At 40.0% G+C, this 26,423-nt stretch overlaps 1 protein-coding gene across 3 annotated transcripts in view; it reads right to left on the bottom strand.

Annotated features, from left to right (window-relative positions):
• The window catches only part of Ints4 (integrator complex subunit 4), a 122,943-nt gene that overhangs the window by 12,977 nt on the left and 83,543 nt on the right, over nucleotides 1-26,423 (bottom strand). For all 3 annotated transcript variants that reach the window (XM_070034928.1, XM_070034929.1, XM_070034930.1), the window contains exons 16-21: nucleotides 16,760-16,853; nucleotides 14,663-14,743; nucleotides 12,006-12,136; nucleotides 9,127-9,186; nucleotides 6,717-6,876; nucleotides 6,371-6,514 (exon numbers count right to left, since the gene is read on the bottom strand). In XM_070034928.1, the coding sequence (XP_069891029.1) occupies nucleotides 6,371-6,514; nucleotides 6,717-6,876; nucleotides 9,127-9,186; nucleotides 12,006-12,136; nucleotides 14,663-14,743; nucleotides 16,760-16,853 (670 nt within the window). The remainder of the gene's footprint in view (nucleotides 1-6,370; nucleotides 6,515-6,716; nucleotides 6,877-9,126; nucleotides 9,187-12,005; nucleotides 12,137-14,662; nucleotides 14,744-16,759; nucleotides 16,854-26,423) is intronic.

Here is a 26,423-nt window from a genome sequence, read left to right as displayed (position 1 = left end):
AAGAAAGAAAGAAAGAAAGAAAGAAAATGTCATGATGGAATCCATTAAGATGTACCAAAAAAAAAATGTGTGGAAGGTTTGGTTCCTTATGCAGTATTCAAATGTTGGAGCCTGGGGAAAAAATTGGATCTTGAGGCTCTGACCTAACCAATGGAATAATGCATTAAGAAGACTCATACTGGATTTTATTACTGGGAGGTATTAAATACCAGGAGGCGGGGCCTAGTTAGAGGAAGTAGTCCGTAGGGTGTGGCCTTATCTTCTGTTTCCCTCTCAGGGCTTCCTGGCTGTCAGAATAAGAGCAGCTTTGTTCTACCAGCACTCTTGTCATAATGCTTCAGCCACACCTCAGGCCCACAACAGAAGAACCAGCAGCCAATCTTGGACTGTAACCTCTGAAACTGAGCTGAAATAAGTCCTTCCTTCAATAAATAGTTTTTTTCAAGTATTCTGGCCTAGTGATAAAAATCAACTAATGCAAATTGTTCTCCTTACTCCACTCCAGGCTCTGTAGCCCAAACCTACTATATAGAAGGCCCAGCTTCCAAATCCTGTTTAAAGACAAGTACTTTGAGCATCATTTGTTAAAAAGGAGGGGCAGGAAAGGCTAAAGAAGAAGTTAGATGAGTTTGAGTTAGTTTGAGTTTGAGACCAGCCTGTCTTGAGACCAGCAAGACTGTCTCCAAAAAGGGTTCAGTGTGTGCTTCAAAAGAAAAGCACTGGACTCAAACCCCAGTACCAAATAATAATAAAAATTAAAAAATAATAATAGAAAAAAAAGGATTAAGGCAGCAGAGCCTCCCAGAATTCTCAACTTAACTGCCCTTGGTGAAAAGACTTACTTCTGAAATTGCTGCTGAAGCTTTCCTTTGTTCTTGTACCACCCCTAAGAAAGGGACTTAAGTGGCACTGTGGCTCAAATGGTAGAGCTCTAGCCTTGCCCAGAGTTCAAGCCCCACAACGGACAAAAGAATTTTTTATATATATTTTATATATATGTGCACATATATATGACCTAAATAGGTCAGAAAAGAAAGTGATCAACATAAATTATATTCTGAATTTCACAACAACTGAAAAATGCAACTCTTCTTATCACTAGGCATAATACAGATGCCTGAAACAGACTAACCGAAATGTCAATGAATGGAGTTCCTGCAGAGTCTACTTTAAAAAACATGGCCATCATTTTTCAGCAAACACAATCTCCTCACAATCTTTGCAGCATGCTTCCTAGTAAGCAGTGACCAGAACAGGGGAGGTAGGCAGGGTATAGGAGAGAACATTTTAAGTTATGCTACCTTCTATCTGCAGAAGCATCAAATAGGGCCGGGAGTGGAGGGACTTCACAGGGGACTGTTCAGCAGATGAACTGTGAATCACCTTTATGCTTAGTTGGTCAGGGAACTATTTCACACCACTGTGAAGTGGCTCTTACTAGAACCACCATCAGCACACTAGAATCATGTACAAGCTCTGAAAAAGAATACTGGTACTGGTAAACCCTACCATGAAGATTCTGATTTAACTGCTATAGGCTAAGGCTTCTCATCAACACTTTTGATCCCTGGGGCTTTGAACTCAGGGCACAGACACTGTTCTTGAGCTTTTTTACTCAAGGCTAGTGCTCTACCACTTAAACCACAGCTCCACCTCCAGCTTTTTGGTGGTTAATTGGAGATAACCGTTTCTAGGACTTTCTTGCCTGGGGTGGCTTCAAATTGTGGTCCTCCTATCTCAGCCTCCTGAGTAGCTCGCATTAGAGGCATAAGCTACTGGCACCCAGCTCATCAGTATGTCAGAATGCTGAGGAGAAAAGATCTATTATGAAAAAAAACAAAAACCCCAAACACATTAGCACTTCATAGCAAGCTTTGAATTACTTCTCTCTCTGAACTACAAAGGTGTGATCTGCATCTAGAACACTAGTCTGTTCTTCTACTGTCATCAATGACCAAAGGTACCATCTTCCAAACTTGATACATTTTACCTCTTCCAGGAAGCTTTCTCTGCCTGCTCCATATTATATTTCTGTCTTGCAGTTGTCCTTACTGCCAGTGCTCACATTTTACTTTTCCTCAAACCCTTTTGCCTAGAGGATCTCCTTTCCCTCTTTGCTTGTATTCATCCTTTCAGATCCTATCCATGCACCAGCAACCCCACCAAGCCTTCCTTTTCCTTGACCTCCACCACTCTTCACTTAGTCAAATCACTGATTTTCTACTTCTTAATTGCCTTTTCATTTGTCTGTCTCCCAAATGAGTGTGTACCTCCAAACTTAAGAGTAAGCAATGAATAAATATATGGTAGGATGTATAGAAGGATGAGTGGCAGATGAAGCTAAACTGTGGAGCTCAACTGACTACTGTCTCTTTTTTTCAAATATTTTAAATTAAAAACATTAGCTGGGCACTGGTGGCTCATGCCTGTAATCCTAGCTACTCAGGAACCTGAGATCTAAGGATCATGGTTCAAAGACAGCCTGGGAAGGAAAGTCTATGAGACTCTTATCTCCAATTAACCACAAAAAAAGCTGGAATTAGAGTTGTGGCTAAAGTGGAAGAATGCTAGCCTTGAGCACAAAAGTTAAGGGACAGCACCCAGGCACTGAGTTGAAGTCCCAGAACTGGTACGAAAAACAACTATTTTTTTAAATTGCCAGGTGGAGATATTCGTATCTATAATCCTAGCTACTTAGATTGCTAAGATCCAAGGATTGTGGTTTGAAACCAGCTGGGGCAGGAAAAGTCTGTGAGACTCTTATGTACAGCTAACCAGCAAGAAGCCAGAAGTGGAATGATAGCTCAAATGGTAGAGGACCAGGCTTGAACATAAAAGCTAAGGGACAGTGTCCTGACCCTGATTTCAAGCCCCAGTACCAGCACCAAAAAAACGCAAACATACACACATACACACTTGTATATGTGTGTGTATAGATATGTAAATACACATGCATGTAAATATATACAGTAGTTATACAAAGGACTTTCAATTCAACATATAAATTAATGAATACAATGCATTTGGGGGTGGGTATATGCTGGTACTAAGGCTTAAACTAAGGACTACATACTCTAGCTTGGCTTTTTCTGCTCAAGGTTGATGCTCTACAACTTGAGTTATACCTCCAGTTCCAGTTTTTGCTAGTTAACTGAAGATAGCTTCTCTATTTGTTTGCCCAACTGGCTTCAAAACAGGATCCTAAGATCTCAGCCTCCTGAATTGCCAGGATCACAAGCATGAGCTACTGATGCCTACAATTAAGTACAATGTATCTTGATCAATGTCATTCTATTATTCTGCCCCCAGCTATCCCAACTCCACTAGTGTCACTATTGCAATGTTATGTCTCTAACATATCTGACTTGGAAAAAAAATACTTTCTAGGGATCACTTCTATCCTGAAAACTTATGTGCCAGCTGACCTATCTACAGCCTGAAAAGGACTCCAATTAAAATCTGTATAATGGCTAGAGAAGTTGAGCATTTCTTCATGTGTCTATTGGCCATTCTTACTTCCTCTTCAGAGAAGCCTCTCTTTGAGTCTTTAGCCTACTTATTAATTGGGCAGTTGTTTCTTTGAGGATTTGTTGTTGGGGTATTTAATTTTTTGAGTTCTAATTATATATATTGGGGGTGGGGGGGAGAGAGATGTCAGTTGTGGGACCTGAACTCTGGGCCTGGGTACTGTTCCTTAGCTCTTCAGATCAAGGCTAGTGCTCTACAACTTGAGCCACAATACCACTTCTGGCTTATTCTGCTTATGTGGTGCTGAGGAATCAAACACAGTCATGCATGCAAGGCAAGCACTCTACCACTGAGCCACCTTACCAGCCCTCTAAGTATATTTCAGATATGAGGCTTGTCTGTTGTATGGCTAGTGAAGATCTCCCAATCCATGGGCTTTTGATTGATCTTGCTAGCTATGTCCCTTGCCATGCAGAAGCTCTGCAGTTTCAGGCAATGCCATTGTCCAACCTTTCTTTGATTTGTTGTTTCTGGGTCTTTATTAAGAAAATTTCAGCCTGTGCCAAGGAGCCCTAGAGTTTCTCCTATTCCTTCCTGTAATGTTTTCAGAGTGTCTGCTTTTACTTCAAGGTCTTTGATCCATTTGGAGTTGATTCTGGTACAGGGTGATATATAAGGATCTAGCTTTAGTTTTCTACAGGTGTTTAACCAATTTTGCCAGCACTGTTTACTGAAAAGGCTGGCTGTCTTCCATTATATTATTTTTAGCTCCCTCATCAGCCTATAGGTTTGTGGGTTCATTTCTAGGTCTTCAGTTCTATTCTACTGGTCCTCGGGTCTGTTCTTGTGCCAGTACCAAGCTGTTTTGATTTACTACGGTTTTGAAGTTGAGTTTGAAATTTGTTATTGATGTTCCTCTAGCACTGTTCTTTCTGATAAGGACTGTTCTCAGGGTCATTCATTGTTCCATATGAATTTTTGGATTGCTTCTTCTATTTCATTGAAGAATGAGGTTGTGATATTGATAGGTATCACACTGAATTTGTGGATAGCCTTTAGCAGTATTGCCATTTTAACGATGTTAATCCTCCCAATCCAGGAGCATGGGAGATTTTTCCACTTCCTCAGTTCTGCTTTAATTTCCTTTTTTAGGTTTTTAAAGTTTTCATCTATTGAGGTTCCACCTCACCCCAGTTAGAATGGCTATAATCAAGAAATTTACTAACAAAAGATGTTGGAGGTGATGTGGCCAAAAAGAAACACTACTGCATTGTTGGTGGGAGTATAACTTGTTCAACCACTCTGGAAAGCAGTATGGAGGTTCCTCAAAAGACTCCACATAGAGTTCCCCTATGACCCAGCAATCCCACTTTTGGGCATTTACCCAAACGATCACAAACAAGGCCATACTAAAGCTACCAACACAACTATGTTTATTGCAGTATTATTCACCATGGCTAAGATATGGAACCAACCAAGATGCCCCTCAGTAGATGAATGGATCAAGAAAATGTGATTATATATACATAATCCTATATATTATAACATAAATATATCAATATAATATATGTAATCACATTATGTGTATATATATATGTGTGTATGTGTAAATATATATAGTGGAATTCTATGCCTCTATCAGAAAGAATGACACCTCCCATTTGTTAGGAAATGGAAAAACTTCAAAAAAATTATATTAAGTGAAGTAAGCCAGACCCAAGGAAACATAGGTCCCATGGTTTCCCTTATTTGCAATAACTAGTATATGTCTAGGATAATCTTACCAGACAAGCAGAAAATGTCAAAAGCTAAGTACATATCACCATATAAGATGATGCTAAGTGAAATGAACCCCAAGATAGGGACACAAGAGGTTTTATCTTTATTGCTGTTGTTTTTAATGTACTATGTGATTTCTTTTGTTTCTTTTGTATGTTCTTCCCCCATGGTATAACCCGTTTTCACTGTATTTGATTCTGGTGTCCTGCATCTTGTATATACATTTTTCTAATTTGGGGAGTGGAAGGGAAATAAGAAAATGTTGAAACAATAATACAGGTTGACCCATTGTAACAATGAGATATACAAAACATTTTGTTGAATAGGAACTTTACAACTTGGGGGGGGAGGAGGTGGGGAGGGGGGGAGAGAAGGGATAGTGGGGAAAACCAAAGGAGGAGGTAACAATGCTCAAAAAGAAATGTACTCATTACCTTACTCATGTAACTGTAACCACTCTGTTCAGTATCTTTACAATAAAAAAAATAAAAAAAATTTGTGTAATGGAAGTTTTTTTTTTTCTGAGATGGGATCTTACTATGTTATCAAAATTGTTCTTGAGGGCTGGGATGTAGCTCAGTGGCAAAACGCTTGTCTAGCAAGTGCAACGTCCTGGGTTCGATCCCCAGTACCAAAAAAGAAAAGACAAAAAAAATACAGTTAAAAAAAAAAATTGTTCTTGAACTACTGGGTTTGGGATCCTCCCATTCTCAGCCTCCTGAATATGAAGAGAATAGGCACATGTCACCCTATCTAGAATATATGTGGCACATGTGTGTGTGTACATGCACACAAGCATACACACATGTTGCTAGAAAAGAATTAAGTCTTAACTTCCCTTTACACAAAAGGAAAGGGACTGTCATTTAGTAAACTCTTACTCTGAGAAACTTAATTATATAATTTCAGGATCAATTACTCTGATACGTCAAGCATAGACTCTAAGGCTAGGGGTTTTATCTACCTGATTCCATTCAAGTAGTACTAGTCAGTAGCAGAGCATGGAAGAGCTATGGAGGTTCATCTCTTCTCCTTTCCCAGTTTCAGTGCCTCAGACAGAGCTTAGAAGGGCAATAACACAAGGTCAATCTAAAAACTCTACACAGACCCAAATGTAACACACCTGGACCTTTACAGTGCTCTGTGGATCCTGCACATGTTCCAAGGTTGCATCGACATCTAAAGCCACCACCAACCCTGATGTAAACCGCAAAGGGTTGTCTGACTCGCCTGCTGGCTCAATGATAGTGGCTGAGGCTTTGTGGATCTGCAAGCAAGAAGAAAATGCATTGATTCTAAATGCAGGTCAAGTTTGAGCGACAAAACATAATCTTTACCCTTAAGTCTTCTTATCTAATATATAACCATGTAGGAGCCAAGCAGAGGAAGAGCTGCTCCACTGATCAAGAAGCTCACCAACGTAAGTGATTCTCAGACTTATACTGAAAAGGTACAACCTAGACTCCAACCTGCTCAGGAAGGGGGAGGTGCAGGAAAGTACTCTGCCTCAGCATGGTCTGCAGAATTTTGACCACTTCTGCAGGTTTGGATGTCATGAGTCGGGGCATAAGGTCCAGAAGTTTGTCCACAAAGCTGTCTTGCAAGTGGGGCAAATCAGCAATGAAACATCTGGAGGAATAAAAAGAACTAATTGAGTATGTATTCATTCACAATGGATTGACCCCCTAGAAATATGACAAACCCTGATTTAGGAGGAGTTCCCAATACTTGAACCACAGTCCCACTTCTGGCTTTGTACAGGTTAACTGGAAGTAAGAGTTTCATGAACCTTCCTGCCTAGACTGGTTTTGAACTGTGATCCTCTGATCTAAGTCTCATGAGTAGCTTGGATTACAAGTGTGAGCCACTGGCACCCAAGAAAGACATAGAAAAAGTCAATTAGCTTATTCCCTGTCTAGATTTGACTCCACAACACTTTGTCTCTGTAGAAGGTGGTAAGTTAACAAATCCTACACTTAAGAAGCAATACCTGCACAGGACCTCAGAGGATAAATGAAGAAAGAATATGTAACTCTACTTAACAACATACGAGGAACTTTGGCAACTAAGAGATGTCATCTAAAAAAACAAAAAACAAAAAAAACCTCTTGAACCCAACTATATAAAAAAAATGAACTCTCAGGCTGGGAAGGTGGCTCAGTGATAGAGTGCTTGCCTTGCATGCATAAGGCCCTGGGTTCGATTCCTCAGCACCACATAAGCAGAAAAAGCTGGAAATTGGCGCTGTGGCTCAAGTGGTAAAGCACTAGTCTTGAGCTGAAGAGCTAAGACAGTGCCCACTCCTAGAGTTCAGGCCCCACGACCAACAACAAAAAAATGAACTCTCCTAATCTGAAAGAATTCTAAAATAAAAAATGAAGTATAAATGTATTTTACATGTCCACAGGAACCCTTTGCTAAAGAGCATCACCTCCTGGTGAAGAATGGTAATGCAACCTAGCCCTACAGGAAGCTATGAAAAAGTCATAAAAACCTCAGTTTTGGTAAAAATTAATGAGTGCAGGGACAGTGGAGTAGAAATTATGATTATCAGACTTAGTAAGTATTTTAAAATCCTGTACTCCCAACATAACACTGGTCTAGTTACTAGTTGCATTTACTTTCAGTTTATTTCATGAACTCTAAAGGAGTATTTTTCTTTTGTGTTGGAATCTGACCTGATGTCAAGTTCATGGGCTCAAGTAATATTCCTGCCTCATCCTCCTAAGAGGTTGTGATTATAGGCATCTATGATGCCTGAATTGAGAAATACATTCATTTTACAGAATAAAAGTCACCTGAAGAATTAAAGAGAGCCAGGTCCTGGTGGCTCATTACTGTAATCCTAGCTACTCAGGAGGCTGAGATCTGAGGATCATGGTTCAAAGCCAGCCTGGGCAGGAAAGTCCCTGAAACTTTTATCTCCAACAAACCACAAGAAAACTGGAAGTGGCTCTGTGTCTCAAGTAGTAGAGCCTTGAGCTGAAGAGCTGAGGGACAGAGCCCAGAATTCAAGCCCCATGACTGGAGGGGGAGGAAAAAAATTAAAGACAAAGTTGAGCACTAGTTGTTCACACCTGTAACCTTAGCTACACAGGGGACTGGGATCTAAGGAACATAGTTCAAAACCAGCCCAAGCAAAGAAATCCTTGAGATTCTTTTTTTTTTTTTTTTAATTGTATTTTATTTTATTTGAGAACATACTGTACAGGGGGGCTACAATTACATGGGCAGGATAATGCATACATTTCTTACCAAGCATTGCAGCCTCCTCCTTTGTTTACCCTTCACTTCCCTTCCCCGCCTCCCCCCTCCCCCCACCCAATTTTACCCCCCTCCCCCCACCCAATTATACCCCCCTCCCCTCCTTGAGATTCTTAACTCAAGTGATACAATGTTAGCCTTGAGCAAAAAAGTTCAGGGACAAGGTTCAGCCCTGTAGCTCAAATGGTACAGTGCTATACTTAAGCAAAAAGCTCAGGGACCAAAAAAAAAAAAAAAAAGGGAAAATATTTTGTTGTTTACAGAGAAATAGGAAAGCATCTGAACAGCAATGAAAAGAAAAAAAGGTTGTAATTTTTTCCATTGTGAAAGCATGAGTTTTCTTTATAACTTATCTTTTTTTTTTTGCACCTAATTAAGTGGTGAAACCCAACTTCTGATGTTTTCATTATCCATTTGTGCATTTATTTTTGAAGTTCTAACTTCAAAGAAGTTTATACAGCACTAAAGAAAATACCAAATTAGGGCATACTGCCACAGATAGCTGCTTGGCTGCATAGACTAAATCAAATAATTTGGTTTGTGATCTTGGTACCTATTACATTACTCTCTGCATAACCAAGGTTTAATAAGCCCTGAGAATCATAAAATACTTACCTCTGAAAAAAGTCCACTTCCTGTAAAAACTTTTCACACATCTCAAATAAGGGATCAACTCTATAGAAAAGAAAACCAAAATAGTAAGCAACTTGTGAAATCTATCATCTAAGAAATGAGAGCCAGGTGCTGGTGGCTCACGCCTGTAATCCTAGCTTCTCAGGAGGGTGAGATCTGAGGATCTTGGTTCAAAGCCAGCCTGGGCAGGAAAGTCTGTGAGACTCCTATCTCCAATAAACCACTAGAAAACCGGAAGTGGCACTGTGGCTTAAGCGGTAGAGTGCTCGCCTTGGGCTGAAGAGAGCAAGGACAACGCCCAAGCCCAGAGTGCAAGCCCCATGACCAACCAAAAAAAAAAAAAGGTCCCCAAAACTTGAGCGAAACATTTGTCAGGGTCCCAAACCATGATTAAACCACTGCATGCTCATTTGGTCCAAGAATCATTAAAAACTGGGACTGGAAATTTCTAGTACTTATATGAATTACTAAGTTGTGTGTGTGTTGGTGTCTGTGTGTATCTGTATATAAATTGGAGCTAAGCACAGTAGCTAACACCCATAATCCAAGCTACAGGGAGGCAGAAATTGGGAGGATCACAGTTCAATGACAGCTTGGGCAAAAAGCTCATAGGATCCCATCTTCCAAAAGCTGGTCATGGTGGTGCATACCTGTCATCCCAGCTATACAAGAAACAAATCATGGTCCAGGCCAACCCAGGTGAAAATACAAGATCCCATCATCTCAAAATATAACTAAAGTAAAATGGGCTTGGGAGTGGCTGAAAGTGATAGAGTACCTGCCTACAAAGAACCTGAGTTCAAACCCAAATACCACCACCAAAAAAACCCGCAACCACACACTTGGCACCAGACTCACTGTGATACCCGAGAGAGGTATCAGAATTAGATACCTCTCTGCAGGATTAGAACAGTCTCTTTATCTATCTTACAGTATTTATTTGTTGGTTCATTTGCTTATTTCTATGCTAGGGATTGAATGCAGGGCCTTCCACAGCCCCGTCTTACAGTTTTAACCCTGTTGCTAAAGCTGGTTTTCAAGGAAGTCCACCACGGGCAGAGATGAAGACCATCCCAGTTTACCCACCTCAGAATGTCTAGATGTAATGTGGACATAGCTTCTAAAGTCCTCACAATGGATGTCCAGTTACAAGAATCACTGCACTCAATGAAGCTCACATCTATGGTATTTGCATCAGAAAATGTTAGCTGCTTTATACTCTCTTCTAACTACTCTGGGATCATTTTTTTCTATAGCAGTATGGCCTATTACTAAGGTGGGTACCATGAGGTTATCAGTAACAGAACTAGAAAGGAAGTCAAAGGTAAAGTCTTATGCAAAGGGCAAGTTTTGTTTCTACTTTGCCCATTGACACATACTGTGCTCCTGCTTTCTTGGATACTACAGTTTCATATACTTTAGACTATTTAATTTGAGTGAAATTCTTTTGATCTCTGTGCTTTTAAGATTTTTTTCTTGTATATAATTTCTGCATGATACTTCTTACTTTCATTATTATCTTATTCATTGGAGAAGTAAAATTCTAGTCAAGACAAAAACTCTTTCCTGATATAAAAATATGTAAGTATATAAGGTTCTCTTTTACTTTTTTTTTTTTTTTTTGGTCAGTCGTGGGGCTTAAACTCTGGGCCTGTCCCTCAGCTCTTCAAGCTAAAGAGTCTCACAGACTTTCCTGCCTGGGCTGGCTTTGAACCACAATCCTCAGATCTCAGCCTCCTGAGTTGCTAGGATTACAGGCATGAGCTATTGGCACCTGGCCTCTTTTACTTTTTTTTTTTTTTTTATTGTGAAAATACTGTACAGAGGGGTTACAATTACATGGGCAAGATAATGAGTACATTTCTTATCAAGCATTGTAGCCTCCTCCTTTGTTTCCCTTTCCCATCCTTTCTCATCCTCCCCCCCCCCCTCCCGCCCCACACCAAAGTTGTAAAGTTCGTTTTTCTCACTCAGCTTTTTCATTCACAGCTAGCTCTCTACCACTTGAGCTTATACCTCCAGTTCTGGCTTTTTGCCATAAGTAAAAGCATACACAAACTTTTTTTTTTGGTTAGTCATGGGGCTTGAACCCAGTGCCTGGGTGCTGTCTCTGAGCTCTGTTTGCTCAAGGCTAACAATCTACCATTCTGAGCCATAGCACCACTTCCAGTTTTCTGGTGGTTAATTGGTAGTAAGAATCTCACACACTTTCCTGCCCAGGCTGGCTTCAAACTGTATCCTCGATCTCAGCCTTCTAAGTAGCTAGGATTATGGGCATGAGCCACTGGCACCTGGCTATATACACAGACTTTTACTTGTATTTCTCCATTTATTTTTCATAGAAATCCCATGAAGTAGATGCTGTCATCCTTCTCCTATTGTAGACAGAGAAACAAGGCACAGAGAGGCTAAAACCAACTATTAAGTTTAAAAAGTCACAATTTGATTGATTACAGGTTGGCTGATTTTATAATACCTCTTCCTAATTCATCTTTTTTCCCTGACAAAAAGCTTCCTAATCCCTTTGGAGAGAAAAAGTTCCTGGCACAAGATTCTTAAAGAAATCTATCAAGGACAAGCCATACACAATGTCCTTGCTGCCAGATGAAGCCCTTTGTTGTGCTGTGGATAAGAGAGCCACTGTGGAGGGGGGCTGAGAGAATGACTGAGAGATACATGACTGGCTTTCCAAGAATCTAAAAGATCTAACTTTAAAATACCTGAGGAAAAACAGATTGTCCATCCACTAATATTCCTTAAATCTCATTTCACTTTGCAATAACTCTGGAGGGTCTCTGAACACATTTGAAGGTGTCTTTGAAAGGAAAATGCCCATCCTTTTTGCCCAGCTGACATCTTACCCTCGCGTTGTTCTTGCAGTCACTATAAGTTGCAATGCTTTGGCCTGCAGCCTCATGTGATGTATAATCACCACCTGCTTATTCTCCACACCACTGTACATGAACTCCATTTTGTAAGTCTCTTCCATGATCTACAGGGAGAAGGTAGCTAACAGTCAGCAAAACTATTACCTTCTTGAGAATAGTAAAGACTTCTGGTCAGACAATCTGAGTTTTTAAGTTCTAAGGCTACATATTTCTTTTTAATGCCGTTTTACTTCTAAATTGAGATTTTTTATAAATATTTTTTATTGTAAAGATGCTGTATAGAAGAGTTACAGTTACATGAGTAAGGTAATGAGTACCTTTTTTATCAAGCAGTTACCTCTTTTGTTTTTCCCCTACCCTGGGAAGGTGGCTCAGTGGTAGAGCGCTTGCCTTGCATGCATGAGGCCCTGGATTCGATTCCTCAGCACCATATAAGCAGAAAAAAAAGCCGGAAGTGGCATTGTGGCTCAAGTGGTAGAGTGCTAGCCTTGAGCTGAAGAGCTAAGGGACAGCGCCCAGGCCCAGAGTTTAGGCCCACGACTGGACCCCCCCCAAAAAAACTTGAATGTTTTTCCCCTACCATCCCTTCCCTCCCCACCTCCCAAACTCCTCCCTCCCCCCTCAAAGTTGTAAAGTTCGTTTTCAACATAGTGTCTTGTACTGAATTGAGATTTTTAAGTAGCCAGTGAGATCAATATAATATGTCTTGTAAAAAGAGCATTAGTTTATCAATGGAAGAAAAACACAAGTCTTTCACCTGGCAGTAAAACCATCTCCATTGATGTGAAGATATGAAAGTTTAACCACCAATGAAATTGCAAATCACTACATGTAACCCTAAACAAACTGACATTATGCTATGAAAAGACAATGGATACCAGGTGCTTACTGACTGGTTATCAGGTTACATTCCATTGAACTCATTTTAAGTTGAAAATACTGTTGTAAGTTCCAAATGTTTAAAAAAGAGTGAGGAGGAAGTTAAAAAAAGAGTAACGTAGCCAGAATCAATTTGACCAACGTATATTGTATTCCAGTTGCAAATATCATAATTGAAACCCCTCTGTGCAATTAATGTATACTAATAAAGATTTTTAAAATGAGAATACAGTAAGTAAAAATGTATTCCATATAACTAATTTAGCAACTATATAGTGTAGTACTACAGAATACTAGTTGTTGACCCTCCTGATCAGGTGACTGACAGGGGACTGCAACTCACTGCCACTACCAAACATAACAAAATAGCATTGTCTGTTCAAGAAAAGATAAAAATTCAAAATCCAAAGTAAAGTTCCTATGATATGAATGTATATTGTTTTTGAGGTTTCATATAAAGTTTGAAAATTGTAAGTTAAATCACTGTAAATCAGGGACTGTTTATATACACTCCATACCGAAACCCAATCCCCAGGAAGACTCTTCCAAGAATTAAGCCTCAGGAACCAATCATCCAGATCTATGGGCCTGGTCTGAGGGAGACTAGGGAATGACTGCAGAGAATAAGGTCTAGCACTTCAGGTCATGCCAAGTCCGTCTTAAACCCTTGGTCAATTCTACTTTTTTTTTTTTTTTGGTCGGTCGTGGGGCCTGAACTCTGGGTCTGGGCACTGTCCCTCAGCTCTTCAGCTCAAGGCTAGCGCTCTACCACTTGAGCCACAGTGCCACTTCCGGCTTTTTTTTTCTGCTTATGTGTTGCTGAGGAATTGAACCCACGGCCTCATGCATGCAAGGCAAGCGTTCTACCACTGAGCCACCTTCCCAGCCCTCTTGGTCAATTCTATACAAATCAGTTATTTCTACACAGATGCTTCTCTTTTCCTCCTGTGCTTGCCTCCCTTTGGAGGCTTTGGGTCTAGAGATATAACTCTAGGCTATCCTACAACTGACAGTAAGACAAGTAACTTAAGTACATAGTGCTTTGATCTGCTTAATGTGGGTACAGCACCCACATTATAGAACAGAATCACAGAATCAAATGAAGCATTAAAAAAAAGTACATATAGCATAGTAATCTGGTATATAGCAGTGATATTCTTTCCACTCTTCCTCTAAACTACAACTCTCTAGTCCCAACTTTCCCAACATGGCCATATTTTGTTCTGGTTATTAAGTTCTAGAACCTATGATAAGTCAGAAAAACAAATCTGAGAGGGTCTGCATCAGGGCAGGCACTGGCAGTCTAGAACTAGAGAACGAAGATACTGGATAGAACATCCTGACTCTAGCCAGAACTCTAAGAACTTAACCTTGTTGCCTTAACTGCCTCATCTAATAAAAGGGACTTCATATTTACTCTTATCAAATGTGACTGTGGTAATGGGTTCAGAACAGACTTGGAGTAATTTAGCGAAGTGTAATGTAATAATCATAGCCCTAATGAAGCATAATCAGTGGGTCTATACAGGCACAAGCAATTGCTACATTTTATAAAGGAATAACATGCTCAATATTACATAGTGACTCCAAGGCCAGTGCTGAGTCCCCTGTCTATACTGCTTCTCTTGTCACTAACTGCTCTCAGAACCTGCAAGTATGGAAGCCAGAACAGAGGCATGGAACTACAAGAAGACCTCTGGCTCTGCCTTGGACTAAACAATTAAACCTGTTTGAGATCTGAATATGCTCACCTGTTTTGCTGCTGCTGAAGCCAAATCACTTTGCTTTAGATACAAAGGGGCAGCCACATTCCACAGCTTTTCCTGTAAGGCCTACCCAGATGAATGAGGAGAGAACAGAACATAGCGGTCACAAATACATATTACTTGAGGTTTGCATTTTTGTTTTGCTTTGAAACTCTACAATGATTGGGATAACTTGTCAATGCATATTATTTTAAGCCAATGAGCCCTACCCATTTATTTAATTTGGGCACAATGAACTCCTGTCCAAATGCCCCTGTCTCACACTCAGATCAGTTTTAGAAACAGTATGTACCACTTCACTAGAATGCACAAGCAAGTAAGCTTCCTGCACTCGTTCCCAGAGTTACTGGACTAACCTGAGCCAGCCAGACCCTTGTTCTTTGACTGTGGATCTTTGGTCTTTGCTCCTAGTTCTATCACCTGAGCCACACCTCCAGCCCTATTCTCTGCTCTGATGTACATAGTTCTTTGAAGAGCTCACCTCATCATTATATACAAACTAGAAATCAAGCCTCACTTATTCATACACAATGACCCCCAACTACTTCCATTTAACTTCTGCTGTAGATTCTTTTTTTTTGAATGTATATGGTTTATTTCTGAAGTTAGATTATAAACCACTGACACACAATAAATAAATATTAAATGTCTTCATATTTCCTTTATATACATCCTCCATATAAGCTGGCATTATGATGTCATATATATATATATATATATATATATATATCATCTGATTAGCATGAAATCTTTTTTTTTATTCTTAAGTCTCAAAGACTTCCACTAGCAACTAAGGCAAGTATATAAATAAGAAGATGAGCGTTGTTTTTAACATGTATGTATGCTTGTTTCCACAAATGTCATTTTCTTGAGGACATTTCTTATTATTCATTGAGATCTTACTTATATGTAATCTTCACTGGCTGGTAGAAATGCCTTCTTCACCTGAGAAGTTAATATGCTGTCACTGGTAGCATAATAATTGAGCTCTAAGTGTTGTGTTGGGTTATAATTTTTATCATCTGCAATTGTAGATCAATTCCTTTGGAGGTTTCTTTTCAAATTCCAGTTGATCAACTGTTCAAGTTGATAACCACACTTGATATCCACCCCTGCTGTAGATTCTTATTTTCAAGGACTCTGTGTTATATGTATGTATTGGTACTGGGGCTTAAACCTAGGGCCTGAGCGCTGATCCTGGGATTTTTTTTTTTTTTTTTGCTTAAGGCTCATGCTCTACTGCTTGAGTCACAGCTCCACTTCCAGCTTTTTGGTGGATTTTCATTGGAGATCAGTGTTTCATGGACTTCCCTGGTCTAGCTGACTTAAAGCCATGATCCTCGGAACTAAGCCACCTGAGCAGCCTAAGATTACAGGCATGTGCCACTGATGCCCAGACCTTTTTTTTTTTTTTTTTTTTGAAGCTAGCCCAGGCTAGCTTCAAACTCATGATCCCTCTTACTCAGCCTACTGGGTACTGGGATTGCAAACATGCACTATCACATTTTAGCTTTCAAAGACTACTTTCTCCTTTTCTTCCTCCTCCTTTTCCATCTCCTCCTCCTCTTTTTTTCTTGGTATGGAGTTTAAGCTTAGAGCCTCATGTTGGTAGGCAAATGCTCTATACTTGAGCCACATAGACCTTGAACCACACACCTGGAGCTTCAAGGACCTTCTTTTTCTCTTTATGTGCAGGTCCTGGGACTTTGAACTCAAGACCTCATTTATTGCTGTTCTCCTCTCTATCCTTCTCCCTTTCCTCACAGCTTGAGCTACACCTCCAGTTCTGTTTTTTTCCTAACTGGCGATAAGAGTCTGGCAGATTTGTCTGCCCAGGCTGGCTTCAAACCCCCATCCTCAGATCTCAGCCTCCTGAGCAGCTAAGATTACAGGCATTAGCCACCAGTACCCAGCAACACTTCTTTAATTAGAGATAAATACAATCATTACAGAGAATACATTCTTCCATTGCTAAGTGGCTGCAAGGATTATAAATTTTTCCACTTAAGGTTTGAATACTGCTAGAACAACCAAAGTACATTCTTATCATCACAATTATAAAACCAATGGATCCAAACCAACCTTGATGAGAAGTAGTTGACACCGAAGATAGGTAGCAGAGAAGTCAGCAACACCTGCTAATTCAGACTGAAGTTCTCCAAGTCTTTGCAAGTCTCTACAGTAAATAAAAGCCCAAGTTAAATACAAGTTAAAGTTACTGCCACCAGCATAAAAATCAAGTCAATGATGGGTGTCGGTGGCTCACGCCTGTAATGCTAGCTACTCAGGAGGCTGAGATCTGAGGATTACAGTTTAAGGCCAGCCTGGACAGGAAAGTCCGTGAGACTCTTATCTCCAACTAAACATCAAAAAACCAGAAGTGGTGCTGTGGCCTAAGTGGTAGAGCACTTGCCTTGAGCTGAAGAGCTAAGGGATAGCACCTAGCCCCAGAGTTCAAGCCCTAAGACTGACAAAAATAAATAAATTAAAAAAATTTTAAATCAAGTCTAAAGCATTTTACCATTTTATTCCTAGTAAGTTAAATTACAATACCAAGTGCTGGATGGTTCACTCTATTTGATGGTACTTTCAGCTTATACAACACTTTAGGACATAAAACTGTATTGTTACAAAGTCAAATATACTATAAAATATTTTCATCAGAAGTTTTATTCTAAGAAGTGATCCTAAAGGAAAGATTCAACAGAAATAAGCAACTTTATTTCCCATAACCTTCATTGTTGTATGGCCCATTATAATAAAACAACCTCACTAACTACTATCTAATCATAAAGGAACTGCTAAGTAACTTATGATATAACCAGTTGATGAAATATTCTAGTTATTAAAGTATAAACTGACAATAAGGTGTATGATATTAACTATGAAAAAACTATAAATAAGAGAAAAACAGAGAAGTAGTTTTCTAAATGATAATATCATGTACTTTTTTAGTCCCTTCTTTCAGCTGTTCTGTATTTCTAAGATTTTTTTTTTTTGGGGGGGGGGACAGAGGGAATCAGTCATGGGGCTTGAACTCTGGGCTTGGGCACTGTCCCTGAGCTCTTTAGCTCAAGGCTAGTGTTCTACCACTTGAGCCACAGCACCACCTCTGGTTTTCTTGTGGTTAATTGGAGGTAAGGGTTTCATGGACGTTCCTGCCTGGGCTGGCTTTGAACTGGGATTCTCAGATCCCAGCCTCCTGGGTAGCTAGGATTACAGGCATGAGCCTCTGGCACCCAGCTTCCAAGATTTTTATATAATGAGTTTGGTTTTTTTTTTTTTTTTTGCTATCAGAAATAAATAAAAACCTTTTTAAAAAAGATATTATGGTAGAGATTAACTTGGCTGTGTACCACTTAACCATACTCCACTTCTTCACTAGCAACTAAATCCTAATTTTGTTCAAGGCAGCATGTCCCCAACCCAATTCCAAGTACAGTGTGATCAAACTAGGCAACTAGTACATATCACCCTATAGTCATATGACCTATATTGGCCTTATCAGTCCAAATAAAAAAAAATTTGTATGGTTTCAGCAGGCTGATCCTTCCCCGCTGCCCTCCCCTCCCCCCCTTTTTGTCAGTCATGGAGCTTGAACTCAGGCCTGGACACTGTCCCTGAGCTCTTTTGCTCAAGGCTAGTGCTCAACCACTTTGAGCCACTGCCACTTCCATTTTTTGAGAGGCTAATTGGAGGTAAGAGTTTCACAGGGACTTTTCTGCCTGGGCTGGCCTCGAACCATGATCCTCAGATCTCAGATTTCTGAGTAGCTAGGATTACAAGTGTGAGCCACCAGTGCTTGGCTCCTTGTCTCTTACTGGACTGAGTAAGAATACTTACAGCTTTGAATGTTGCTAGTAGCCACAAGAAATCTACAAGAAAAATGCTTTAGGATAAAGCTAATGTTGAGTACATGAAAAATCTAGACAGATATAAAGAAACTAGGTTAAGGGTCTAAATAAGCTACTTAATCATACCACATATCCAATTTCTAGTTACACAAAGGAAAGCCGTAGTCTCCTACGGCTCCAATAACAAAATGGCTACACACATTTTCTAAACAAGAAAATTTTCTTACCATTCTAGAGTCTAGGGGGCCCAAGAGGAAAGCACCGGCAGATTTAGTGACAACTTCCTTCCTCACGGACAGCAGCTTCTAGCCGCATCTTTACATTGTGGAATAGAAGACTAAACGCTATGACCTCTTTCCTAAGGCACTAAGGCTTCTGTCCTCACCACTTCACGGTCTCATGGCCTTCCTAAAGCACTTCCTCCTAATTCCATCACTTAGAGTTAGGATTTCAACACTTGAATTTTAGAAGGACATAAACGTTCAGATCATAGCAAGATTTAAGTAGTCTTTGTAAGCTAGTTTAAGATAAAGTTTTTCTGATAACTGGAATTTAAAACATTTTAACTGAATATATGAATATATACAATTACTGCAATCATATAAAAACATGCTTGCTTTGCTGGGCATGCTGGCATGTGCCTATATATAGTCTAGTCCCAGCTATCTAAGTGCTAAGGCAGGAGGATCACAAGCCTAGGAGTTCAAGACCTTTCCCAACAGCCTAGTAAAACTGCATCATCAAAGAAAGGAAGGAAGGAAGGAAGGAAGGAAGGAAGGAAGGAAGGAAGGAAGGAAGGAAGGAAGGAAGGAAGGAAGGAAGGAAGGAAGGAAGGAAGGAAGGAAGGAAGGAAGGAAGGAAGGAAGGAAGGAAGGAAGGAAGGAAGGAAGGAAGGGAAGGAAGGAAGGGAAGGAGGGAGGGAGGGAGGGAGGGAGGGAGGGAGGGAGGGAGGGAGGGAGGGAGGGAGGGAGGGAGGGAAAGGAAAAAGAACTAAGGAGAAAACAAAAAACCTGTGTTAGGAAATTAAAAAGTAGCACACACAAAAATATTAGTAATTTCAATATTTAGTGTTTGTACAATTAAATCAGTACCCCTTCCTGTATCTATCGCTGCTGCTCTACTGTGCTTCACACCTTGCAACACAAAACCACTGGGACCAGTTTCTTTGAATTGTTCTTTTGAATTTCTGTTGAGCATTTCCTTTAGGATCACTTCTTAGCATAAAGCTTCTGATAAAAATATTTTACAAGCTGGGCATCGGTGGCTCACGCCTGTAATCCTAGTTACTCAGGAGGCTGAAATCTGAGGATCCCAGTTCAAAAGTCAGCTCAGGCACGATCCGTGAGACTCTTATCTCCAATAAATCACTCAAAAAGCAGGAAGTGGTGCTGTGGCTCAAGTGGTAGAGCACTAGCCTTCAGCTGAAGAGCTGAGGGAGCACCCAGGCCCAGAGTTCAAAGCCCCATGATTGACAAAAAAAAGAAAAAAAAAAGAAAGAAAGAAAATATTTTACAATATATCTGACTTTACAACAATACAGTTTTATATCCTAATCAGCTAAAAGTACCATCAAATAGAGTGAAACAGTTTCTTTATAACCAATTCAGTACTTGGTATTATAATTTAACTTACTAGGTTTTGGTTTTCTTTGCTTTCTTCTTTTTTTTTTGAGATGTGTGAATACTCTGTGTGTTCATGTGTGCATATGTATGAGCATTCATAGAAGTCTGCCTCATTATTTTTTATGGCAACATCAAAATTTTGGATAGTGACTAAAGGCAGCCTGAAGATAAGGGGAACGTTTATAGTATCAGGTTTTAAAGCAAAACTGTACACTGGAAGAAGTCATTCACTCTAATCCTGTGCCAGTGGGCAACTTTCTCATAACTAGTGCTACCTCTAGGGACCCTGATACCAGGAAAGAAGTAACCCACAAAAGGCTCCAGGGTGAATTAGCCCCAAAGTGACTGAAAAAAAATTGGTGTTAAAGGCATATGGCCTATGAATCTGACTGACTTAAACTGGTCCTGAAGAACCTGCTCACATGTGGGAAACTAGTACAATAAAAGTCAAGACCACCAGGCGCCAGTGGCTCACGCCTGTAACCCTAGCTATTCAGGAGGCTGAGATCTGAGGATCACAGTTCAAAGCCAGCCCAGACAGGAAACTCCATGAGACTCTTATCTCCAATAAACCCTTAGAAAACTGGAAGAGGCACTGTGGCTCAGGCAATATAGAGTGCTCGCCTTGAGCTGAAGAGCTGAGGGACAGTGCCTAAGCCCAGAGTTCAAGCCCCACTACCACCAAAAAATAATAAATAAATAAATAAATAAATGTCAAAAATGAATAAATAAAAAATAAATAAAATGGACCAGGTAATCACAGCTGTGAAGGGATTTTGGTGTTTAGCTAGTCTCTTCTTTTACTTCTTTGAAGTTCCTCTACCAAAAGCACAGTCCAGAATCATTCTCCTTCTGAAGCATTTACAGTTAACACTGTGACTAGCTGATTAGACATTAACTGACTGCCTCTAGGTGTTAGGTTACTTTAGTGCTGGACTGAAGCAATGGTTCTCAATTTCACAGAGCAACCCAATCTAATTAGCTGTGAGAAACCTGACTTATACACAAACAAAAACAGAAATTTGCTAGCTCTGGGCAAAATCTTTCATGATCTAGTGTTTCTTCTCTGTGCCTTTTCTCATGCTTATAATTCTCAGGAAACCTTAGTCTAGATATCTCTCAGAAGACTAGACTCAAGGAAGAATGATAAAAACAGAGCCAGCGGGAGGCTGAGGCAGGACTATTAAGTTTGAGGACAACCTAAAGTGCATAATGTCACCTTCTCCTTCATTTACTCAAAAAAAAAAAAAAAGTTAAAAAAGTACCTTCTATTAATCCTCACAACATGAACTGCAATTAATCCCATTTCACTGAGCATGAAACACAAACTAGAATTTAAGTGGTTTACCCAAGGTCACAGAATCAATAAGTAGAAAAAAATAGGACACAAGCCAGGTCCCAGGTCCCCTACACTCCCAAAGATTTGTTTTTTTTTGGTCGGTCATGGTGCTTGAACTCTGGGCCTAGGCGCTATCCTTCAGCTCTTCAGCTCCAGGCAAGCGCTCTACCACTTGGGCCACAATGCCACTTCTGGTTTTTGGAGTGGTTTATTGGAGATAAGAGTCTCAAGAACTTTCCAGCCCAGGCTGGCTTTGAACTGCAATTCTCAGTTCTCAGCCTCCTGAGTAGCTAGGAGTAGCATGAGCCGCAGGCGCCCAGCTCCCAAAGATTTTTTTAAGTGATTATCATACTACATGTCATTTATCTGTTTGTTATTAACTTTTATTTATGAGCTACAGCAAGTGCAGAAAAGACAAAACTGCCCTAAAACCAGGTAATACTAAAGCACATTTCTACAGTGATCAATATAGCAGAAGAGCCTAGAGACATACCCTCTTCACCAATCCTCAGTCTATAATGCCTATAAATAGAATGTGTTAAACATCTTGGGAACGTAGCTTCTCTTTTGTTTATAATTCAAATTTTTTTTTTTTTTTTGTCTGTGGAGCTTGAACTCTGGGCCTAGCCACTGTCATTCGGCATTTCAGCTCAAGGCTAGCGCTCTACCACTTGAGCCACAGCGCCACTTCTGGTTTTCTGAGTGGTTTATTGGAGATAAGAGTCTCAGACTTTTCCTGCCCGGGCTGGCTTTGAACCTCGGTCATCAATAATATTTGTATCCATTGAGAAAACAAAACCACAATAAAAAAAATTTAAAAAAAAAAACACTGTGACTCAGTACTTGTGCTGCTGCCACAATTTCCCCTTCCGTATTATTACACATTAAACTGTGTAATAATAATTGGACAAGTGAGTTTCCCTGTGTAGCCCAGGCCAGCCTGAAACCTGCCATCTTCATGCCATAGCCTCCCTAGTGCTAGGATGATAAACTTGCACCACCATATACTGATTAACAATTTTGAAAGTTTACACAATAGACAGCACTGGTTAATTTTTAAATCACTGTTAAAAGATAGCGACAAAGACTCAAGATGTGAAAATAAAATGCTGCTTATGGGTAGAAGTTTTCTTTTAACCTCTTCCGATCTCTAAATAACAAGTTGACAACTAATATCTCTTGGTAGTAGCTCAGTAGAATCAAGAAATATTAGAAAATACAAAATATATACAAAGTCCTGGTAACTTTTCAAAGGCTATCTTCACCCTATAACTAGATGATTACAGATTTACAGATTTCTACTTCTTTAAGTTTGAAGACTGATTACCTCACTACAGAATATGTGTTATTCTTTTTATTCTTTTTATTTCTTTTTTGTTGGCCATGGGGCTTGAACTCTGGGCCTGGGCACTGTCCCTGAGTTCTTCAGCTCAAGGCTAGTACTCTTCCATTTGAACCACAGCGCCACTTGCAGCTTTTTCTGCTTATGTGGTGCTGATGAATCGAACCCAGGGCCTTATGCATGCAAGGCAAGCTCTCTACCACTGAGCCACCTTCCCAGCCCTATGTGTTATTCTTTAACAACATCAGCAGTTGCACATTAAAAGGAGCATTATGAAGTCCTCAGTGGTATCCCATATTATTTAGAACTGGTGTGTAAAAGAAATCCATTTCAGCCAGGCATGGGTATTCATACCTGTAATCCTAGTTATTCAGGAGGCTGAGATCTGAGGATCAAGGTTCAAAGGCAGCCCAGGCAGGAAAGTCTGTGAGACTCTTATCTCCACTTAACCACCAGAAAAACTGAATGTGATGTGGTGGCTCAAAGTGGTAGAGTGCTAGCCTTGAGCAAAAAGAGTTCAGAGACAGTGCACAAGTCCTGAATTCAAGCCTCACAACTGACCAAACAAACAACAACAACAAAAAAACCCAAGTATATTTGTAGTTTCCAGATAAATGAAGCCATATCTGTTTTGCAACGAAAGAAGCTGTTTTGCTCAAAAATCAAAACTCTATTATGGAATACATTCAAAGTGATAAAGTCCCTGCAAAATAATGTGTATTTCCAGAAACAGCACTATCCTAGATTTAGACAAAAATCCAAACTCTGAAAAATCAGAGGTCATTCATTTATTAGGCATCCTGAGAAACAGTAGATAAATGGCTGTAGAATTCCTTAAAAGGCAATAGCCTTATTCAAACATGATGGCAATGTTAGAAAATTTGGATTGGATTTACTTGTGAAACAGAAGAGTCTGCCCACTGTGTTAGACTTAATTTTTCCAGAAAATTTTCATAAGGGCCAAACTAATATCTATACAAACTGCTATTCTCTAAGTGCTTTCATACATACTGTTACAATGAACTCACGACAGTCCTACATAGTAGCTACATAGTAGCCTTGACTTACAAATCTGGGATTGACTAGGAAGTGGTTAGTGTTAAGGCTTGATCCAGTCTTTTGAACTGTTAATCAGCTAGCACAATCTATGTTCATATCCAAGCCATGTTATTACTTGTCCTTGCTAAGATTTTTTCCCCTTCTTTATGCATCATTCATTCTTCTATGCATTCTTCAGTTCGTGGCTCAGACCTCCTAAGGAAGGATCAAGTGTGCCTTTTCATTCTTCTAGAGACCTCCTATGCTTATTCTACCATAGCATTTATATATAATTTTGAATTCTTATTTACTGTTTTTCTCACACAAGGCTATAACAGTCCTCACTGCACATACTGTCTTGTTTATAATGTACCCTAGCACAGGCTTGCAATGAATACTCAAACACAGAGGGAAGCTGGGTATTGATGGCTCACATCTCTAATCATGGTTACTCAAGAAGCTGAGTTCTGAGAATTACAGTTCAAAAACAGCCCAAGTAGATAAATCCATGAGATGTTAATCTCAAATTAACCAGCAAAATGATAGAAATAGAGGTGTAGTTCAAGTGGTAAAGCACCAACCATGAGCAAAAAGCTGAGTAAGAACTTGAGGTCTAGAGTTCAAGCTCCAGTAACAGCACAAAAACTGTAAATAAATAAAAATAGAAATAAGTAAATAAAGAAGAAGAATGAATGAACCTCAGCTCTTTACCAGGAGGGCTCTCATTCTTTGTAAAATTGGGGTAATTCTAACTGGATTGTTTTCAATTTTAGTAAACTAAATAGCTATAAAGTATAAAATTTTACACTGTGGACATTTGACAGTAGCCAATTAAATCAAGGAGTGAAGAAAGAGCCTTACAAAGCATCAGTCTCTTCATGTAGAGATGAAATGTGGCCAGAGAAAATGTCTAACAAAACCTTAAGTATCTGGTTTCCTTTTTAAACCATCACAACTACACTTTGTAGCAAACATTTAGTGAGCCCTTATAAGGTATCCCATATACAGAGGTAAAGGCAAAATAGTTATGTCAACTTCTAGAAACAAATCATTTCCCAGAGCCCAGTAAACTACAGCAGACTTTCTATAGGTGATACTTCATTAGGCTAAACAGTTGTTTGAGGGACAATATATACATTCCTAGCTACTCAGGAGGCTGAGATCTGAGGCTCACGGTTCAAAGCCAGCATGGTCAGGAAAGTCCATGAAACTCTTATCTCCCAATTAACAACCAGAAAACAGGAAGTGGCTCTGTAGCTCAAGTGGTACAGTGCTCGCTTGAGCTGAGGGACAGTGTCCAGGCCCAGAGTTCAAGCCTCATGACAAGAAGGAGGAGGAGGAGGAGGAGGAATAAGAAGGAAGGAAGGAAGGAAGGAAGGAAGGAAGGAAGGAAGGAAGGAAGGAAGGAAGGAAGGAAGGAAGGAAGGAAGGAAGGAAGGAAGGAAGGAAGGAAGGGGAAAAAGAATAACAAGTAATTTGTAAAGTACCTTAGGGGTCATCAAACCTAATCTCCACCTGAAACAGAAAACCCCTTCCCTACTACATCAAATCCAGATCCTACCCCTTCCTAGTAAACTGTTTACCAACTGCAATGTTTGTGAAGCATACTAAGCCCTCATTAGCCACCATTCCACCGGCTTTTCTTTCTGGATTTGTCACCATCCCCATTACCCTCTGGAGAATGCACTCAAGCCAGAAACAACATGCCTAGGACTGGCCACAGCACTAAATTGGTGATCTCACAAACCCAAAGCTCAGCAGGCCTATCATCTTATAAAACCCAGATCATGAAGGCAACTCACACCAGCAAGTGCTAAGCACTTATTAACAGCCAGCATTGAGGCTAAAAATCAAACTCTTCCTGTTGTGCATTCTGTATTTGCTTAATGAGGATGGGATAAAACTATCAGGAAAAAAAACCAAAAGGTTTATTTAGTTAGGGATGACTCAGAGCTTATTATCCTGGGCTCAAGGCCAAAAACCTCATTTAGTGCCCTCCAAAACTAAGCACCATGGTGAAGGAGAAGAGAAAAAAACAACTATTGAGGACTCCCTTCACAGGAGATAGAACTAAACCTTGACTCACAGCCAGGGACAACCCACAGCTTACAGAAGGGTTAGCCAGCTCTTTCTAGAAAAGGTCACATGGTAAATATTTTAGGCTCTGCAGGCCAAATGGTCTCTGGGGTGAGTACATTTAACTATACTATTGTAGCATGACAGCATCTGCAGATGAGGCCTGAACAATAGAGTGTGGCTGTGTTTCAAATCTTTCTTTTCTATTTATTTTGGGATGAAGAGGAAGAAGGTGCTAGATATCAATGTGTCAGGCACATGTGCTCTGCCACTGAGCTACATCCCCAGCCCTCCATTGAATCTTATTTACAAAAGCAGGCAGCCAGCCAGATTTGATTTACACACTCCAGCTTGATGCCCACTGGCTTAGAGCATTGGCACATCACAGGAACTCAATAAGTATCAAGTATAGGACTGAATGTACATCTCTGAGAGAATTGTTGTGCTAAAGCCACTTCAACTTTTGAGGAATACA

The sequence above is a fragment of the Dipodomys merriami genome, unplaced genomic scaffold (genome assembly GCF_024711535.1).
Source record: "Dipodomys merriami isolate MVZ:Mamm:240054 unplaced genomic scaffold, mDipMer1.0.p SCAF_25, whole genome shotgun sequence".
NCBI classification, from domain to species: Eukaryota; Metazoa; Chordata; class Mammalia; order Rodentia; family Heteromyidae; genus Dipodomys; species Dipodomys merriami.
Note: the sequence above shows the minus strand (reverse complement) of the source record. Positions and strands in the feature narration are given on the sequence as shown.